General features: G+C 36.7%; 1 protein-coding gene across 8 annotated transcripts in view; it reads right to left on the bottom strand.

Annotated features, from left to right (window-relative positions):
• The window catches only part of LOC103141266 (multiple EGF-like-domains 11), a 110975-nt gene that overhangs the window by 23570 nt on the left and 80797 nt on the right, over positions 1-6608 (bottom strand). For all 8 annotated transcript variants that reach the window (XM_016673772.1, XM_016673776.1, XM_016673774.1 and 5 more), the window contains one exon: positions 4494-4614. In XM_016673772.1, coding sequence (XP_016529258.1) covers positions 4494-4614 — 121 coding nt within the window. The remainder of the gene's footprint in view (positions 1-4493; positions 4615-6608) is intronic.

Here is a 6608-nt window from a genome sequence, read left to right on the forward strand (position 1 = left end):
TAGATAGATAGATAGATAGATAGATAGATAGATAGATAGATAGATAGATAGATAGATAGATAGATAGATAGATAGATAGATAGATAGATAGATAGATTTTTTTTTGATGGTACCATGTTTGGCTTTTGGCCATTTTTTTAGCATAGATTCTATGACAACTGAGGCCAAAAGCCTTAAGCAAATTAATTAAAGACACAGTAGCCATTATGTAAACGTTTGAATTTTAATAAATACATTTTTTAAATCTCTAAGATTTTCTTTTTATTTCATTGGTATTTTGCAGCTTAAAGAGGGTGAAGTTACAGATAACAGAACTCAAGAAAAAATATTCCCTACTAGCTTCTTGTTTCCACCATCAACAGTATGCATATTTCAGGTTTTTGTTCTTTGATGGCACATTTGAGTGTGTGTTGTTTGTTAGTATTTGCACTTGATATATTGGTGAACTGTCCAAGGTTTACCCCAGATCTCACTTGTTGACTGATGTGGAGAGGCACCAGCCCCCTTGCAAGAATTAAGTGGGTAAAGAAAATAGATAGATGTGTGAATGGATTTGAAATCTGAAGATATATCAAAATTATGGTGACATGTGATGCAGAAACTCTCATCACAGTGGGCTAGTTATGTTTATCAGAGGCAGATACCAACCTACGTTGGGTCACTATGGCCTGCCAGAACTGTTCCAATGTGCTCAGGCACTCATTTTTAAAATCTCTGAGACTACAGGAGAGACGAATATCAGTCTTACTAAAGTATTAGTTCATTAAGTGATTGATGACAGTGATCAACTGTCTCACAAAAATGTTAAACTGGGCTTAGATTTAGTGACTTCATATCATTATTTCCATTCTCATCAAACAATTTATTTTTGTTCTATGACCATCATCTTTCTGAAAATTGTTTATTCAAGAATAAAGGTTAAAAGTCAGAATAAAGTGGTTATAATTTACAGAAGATCATCACGGTACCAACAAAACCTCACAACAATGCAAGAGGATCTTACTAATCTTAATCCAGTCTTACAACTAAACAGGGTCGGGCCACGCAACATTGAGAGGGAGACATTTCATTTACATATTTCATCTTTCAATCAGACTGTTTAAGAAATGATACTGTAACATTTAAAGTTGCATATGGCTTCCGTGCTGCATTCCTAAAATGTCACTGAACAACAGGTATGCCACAGTATTTGCCGGGTTTTTAAAATCATATCTACATTATTGATGCTTGCACTTTTACGCAATACAGTTGCAAGACTGCACACATCTATTCATTTCCATTTATTTTAAATTTACCCGTCTAAAACAAAGTGCTGGCATAAAATATGTAGAATGTCACAATATTAATTTTAACATTTAGAACTTAAAAGCTATCAAACAAAATTGAAGGTAAGTTAACATTATTGTATGGAGTACAAATGATGGTAGTAAAAAATAGTGAATATATGATAAGGTGATGAGCAAAAATCTTTATGAAACTGTCTTTTGACAAAATGTCAAAAGACAGTTTGACATTTTGTCAAAACTGTCTTTTTGACAGTTTTGACAAAAAACTGTCTTTTGTGAGAAAATGTGAGAAAATGTGTCATTTTCTCACATTTTCCTTTTCAATAGTGTTGTGTTTGTAGCTCGTGATAATAATATTCAGTTCAACGTTGATGAATACATGATGAAGTTGATAAGTATGTAAATACCACACATAACGAGTATGATGACAATGTTATGACCACGGGATATAGTTTTCCATAGCAACCGAGTCCTAGCATCTAATTAACTGGGGACTCAGTGTCTCTTAAATGCTCAGTTTCCATGATTAAAATTCCAGAGAAGGGAGATTTGGTACCAGGTGCGCTTGGAAGTCTGATGACATTGTTACAAATATAAACGGAACAGCAAGAGCTACTGAGTTTTTAGTCAGAGATGCTGAATTAATCGAAGACTAAATAGTTTGTAAAGAAACAAGCTCTGGTGGTAAGCAAACTGAACTATTTGCATAAAGTCCTTCTGGATAAGAGACATTTCAGCTCATTGCCATCTAAATTGCTTGGGTGTTATGAAAGCCAAAGTATGGCAGGTAAAATGACAAATAGATGATTAACTTTATTATTGCTGCCTTTGTTGAAGGGTGAGTAATTTGATTCCAAGTAATTTTCTCACCAGGGTGAAACCTCTTATTCTGACCTGCACTGCTGTTTTTTAACCGATGTTTCAGTTCATTTGAAACACTCATTATATGATGTATGGTTTATAATAATAATGGTTATTTAGCAAAGTTCCTTTTTATATTGTTTTTCAACCTAAGAAGGAGTACTTTGCAATAAAAAAAAAAATCATCACACTTTCTGTAACAAAACAGAGTGTGTTAACAGACTGCTGTTCTAACGTGTCAGTGATCTGCTTGTATCTGCATTACAATACCGTGTCAACTGTTGTAAATTCGTTTTTGCGTCTGGCAGACTTTTTTGCACTTTATAATCTCATTTTTGCTTTGCTGTTTTCCATCCTGTGTTAGTATTCACTGGGAACAGTCGTTACAAGACTCATTGTGCCATTAATATTGATGATTTAACAACGTTTCCAGCCACATTCTACTGTAGTTATTTTTAACTTTAAAAATAAGTATCCTCCAGCAAGTGCTTTCTCTAACAAAATATGACATCTGTTAAAGCAGTTCTTCCCTGAGTATCGGTCTGATGTTTTGGTGCTTGGCTCCAATGTGTGCTGCTGGAAGTGGAAGAAATTATCTAGATCACAAGGAAAGTATTCAGCACCATTTCTTATGTGTGGTCTGTTTTAATGCTGTGCTTTTTTTAATGTGCGTTTTTGTTTTGCTTTTGTTTTCAATTAACATAAATGAACAATATTTAAAAATGACGACAGTAAAAGTAACTGATTGCAGAAATGAGCTCTCCCTGTTGTGTGCTATGACTGTGCAGTGCAGTCACACTCCAATATCGTAAATGATTAAGTTTTAACATAAATTTCAGGTCTGCCTTCAAAAATAGATAACATTAGACATTAGATAAAGGCTAAATAAATACATGACATTGTCTAAAATGGATGAAAGCATTGGGCATAGCAACATTTGTAAAATACCATTTAAATGCAACTAAAATTTCATGAATATAGCAGATAAAACATTGGCTAATAAATTTACCAAAATATAATATAAACTAAAGACTATTATAAAGATGGACAGCAGGATGATTTATAGAAACAAGACCTTGTTTCTGACATGGCCCTTCATGCTAGCTGTCAGTGTGACTCATTGATTTGGCATATTCTTGTTGACAAAACAGCTTGATTGTTGCCATGCTCTACTGTTCCATTTGATACATCATCAATCCACAATACAATACGCTAGTGGAGATTCTGATTTAGAAAGGAATATCTATGAAGTCCATTGTTGTGTCAAAAAAGTGTGTTATAAATTTATCAATGTGCTTTATCAAAGTACTGTCAAGATTTGAAAGTCTTCTGGCACCAAAAGATGATGAAATGCGCCCTTTTATAAGTTGTGCTGACAAAGAGGATGGTCTTTTGACCAGTAAGATAAAAGAAATAAATGAAAATATGTCAGTGGAGTATCTGTCCTGGTATGGTTTTCTTCACTTAATTATTAAATCCTCATTAGTCTTAAGTATGGTCCACAGATTGATTAAGTATTCAATTATCAATTATGACACTGAGAACACCTTTGCTGACATTTATCAGCCATTTATCGTCTATCTCCACTCACTTATTAAGTAGTTACTTTGTAATCTATCTGTGAAGCAGAATGTATAATGTGCTATGTTAGATTTATTTGTGATGAAAATAAAAGTGAAAACGTGGTGTGATCCCTTTCCGTTGCCACTGTATATGCATTATTATGAAGTGATGTCGTTAATAGAATCCCAACCTGAAAATCCTAGATATTATATAATTAGGCTGTTGACAATTCTAAAATATTGTATGTCTTCAAGACCCTTCAGCTAAATTAGTCAGGCCTTTTTTTATAATTTAAGATTTTGTCTCTAGGAAAATGTAACTTACAGCAGTACTTTCCCCTCCAGTTCTTCATGTATTACATTTCCACACTTAAACACACCTGGCTGACATGAATGGGCTACAGCTTGATGAAGAGCTGATGTGCTGACCCATTTTACTGAATAATGTGTGCGGGAGTAGGGGAAAAACACATAGAATTCAGTTGGGGGAGCTGGAAATTAGCATTAGACAACACAGGCTTAAGTATTGCATCATTCAAAACCAGGAGATAAATCTGATTTATTAAAATATGAGTGTGGGAATGGCAAATGTTTGAGATTTTCTCTCAAGAAAACAACTAATTGCACTAGGATTCAGTCTTTGCACATAAAATGCTTTGTGTGTGTGTGAATGTTTATTAATTTGACTAGTAAATCTGAGATGAAGTTTTAAAGTCAGTGAAGCGTCTTTTAAATCAAAACAGAGCTTGTTGACGCCATCAATCAAAAGGTTATTGTTCCCTACCTTCTCTGCAGATGCAGGAGCCGTCGACCGGAGAGCAAGATGCTTGGTTGTGACAGGAGCAGGTGGACATGCAGCTTGGCCCAAATACACCAGGTGGACACACTGTAGCACAGTCCTCACCCTGTGGAGGAAATAATGCTAATTCAGGTAATTCAGGCAACAGTTAGAGACAGCAGGACAAAGAGGGTTACCTGGGTTAACTGTTTACCCAGGCTCATCATACTGTATTATGTGCAAAGAAAATGAGCAAGCCAACTGTAAATTTAAAGTAAAGGTAAAAGGGAAAGACCACACTTGATCACTTGCACGCAATCATTTTTAAGCTTCCAATTACCCACTCAATATATTCTGACAGCACCTTCCCCCAGTCATGCTTTTTGCTTTCCTACTTCACCCCATCTCTCAATTTTTCCCCGCATCTCTCTTTATACAAGTCTCATCGCTTTTCAACTGTGAGCCTGGCAAGACTCCAAAGGCCTGGGAATCCACACTTCTCATCCATCCCTCAGCAGGCAAGCAATGATTAAATCTTCAATCTTCCCCTCTTCACTTCATTAGTACAACTAGTTCTGTTCTCAGTACACTTCCTGTTACATAAGTTGCCATCTTTGTCTTGTGCCATGACCAGTGGAGGATATAGCGTACCTCCTGACATCCACTCTGCAAAGAAATGTTTAATACGCCACACGCTGTGATTGACCCAAACCAAATCAAGAGATCACCAGGATGTAAACAGCTTTTGTATGTTGCAATAAAGCAAATATAAGTACTTAAAACGTTTTCTGGTTATTGAAATGCAGTAAGATATAAACAGAAGGTGGCATCCCATGCAGCTATAACAGCTTAAACTCTTCTGGAAGGGATTGCACTAGTTTGACAAGTGTGCTTAAGGGAAGTTTTGACCATTCTTCAAGAAGTGCATGTGTATGGTTAGACGCTGATGTTGGATGAGAAGGTCTGGTTGGAAGATCCTTTTGTCTTCTAATTTTTTTTATTTATTTTTTTTACTAAATCATGAAAGTTATAGAATGGACATAATTTGCACATGCAACAGTAACTTTTTGGATACCAATCTTTTGTTTTTTTTGACATGCTCCAAACAACACATTCCGTACCTGAGTCTCTATATGGGGAATTTTATTTTGAGGTAAGAAACTTGAAATGCTTGACTTGGAAAAAGAGTGGCTAAATAAGCACAAAGCAAAAATTAGACTAATTTGTAATTCGTGTAGACTAATTATTTGCCTAGTATCCCCCGTGTCCAAAGTGCACACCGTAAAACTTGCAGTGATGACTTGAAGTGGAAAGGAGAAAGCAAAACTGTCTACCATTAGGGACACTGTGGGGGTTAGGAGTGGTGAGAATGTCAATGCAAGAGATTTTGGCTCGCACTGAAAATAGGAAACAATGGACTCAAAGCCAAACACCTAGATTCCACTAGGGGGAGAACATAATCTTATACTTATCTGTGACACACTGCTGGCAGGACTCACTCTTCTATTAATGAGAACACCAATAAAAGATCAGCATTAATATCCTTAAGTTTCTTGTTCTTGCATTAGAGAAATGATTTGGTAAAGGACATAAAGTACTCATTCTATGTCCTCTGCAAACTCCATTAGAGTTTTTTTTTTCTGCTTTACAGGCTGAGAGCAGCCCACCTCAACTAGCCTCGTCCCTCCCTCAGCTGGAGATCACAGCCACTGTACGGGCTCCCACAGTCTCCCTTTCAAAACCATGCATTGAGTGACAGGTGACACAATGATTTAGAGTTCCAATTAGAGGCCCAGAGGAGTCCTGAATGGATCTTGCTTTGCTCACCAGAGTGCTGGGGGACTGCTGGCTGCTCACCGCTCTCATTATCATTTTGAACTCAGCTTAAACAGGAGGCAGGAGGAGATGTGCCAGTGGATGCCAGGGGCAGAACACACATCTTATAAAGTCGCTCCCGCCGTACACCACATAAAAGCGTCTGTCTGTGAATGAAATTTTTATCAATCGGTTGCAATAACCTTTGTTCTGCTGAAAGTGACAGCTTCGAGACTGCTAACAATAGCAGTTCCGTTGCAGTTGTTAAGCGTGAAGAAGTTTGAGTGGCTGGCGGGGGGGGTGGGG

Source organism: Poecilia formosa, unplaced genomic scaffold, assembly GCF_000485575.1.
Source record: "Poecilia formosa unplaced genomic scaffold, Poecilia_formosa-5.1.2 Scaffold81, whole genome shotgun sequence".
NCBI classification, from domain to species: Eukaryota; Metazoa; Chordata; class Actinopteri; order Cyprinodontiformes; family Poeciliidae; genus Poecilia; species Poecilia formosa.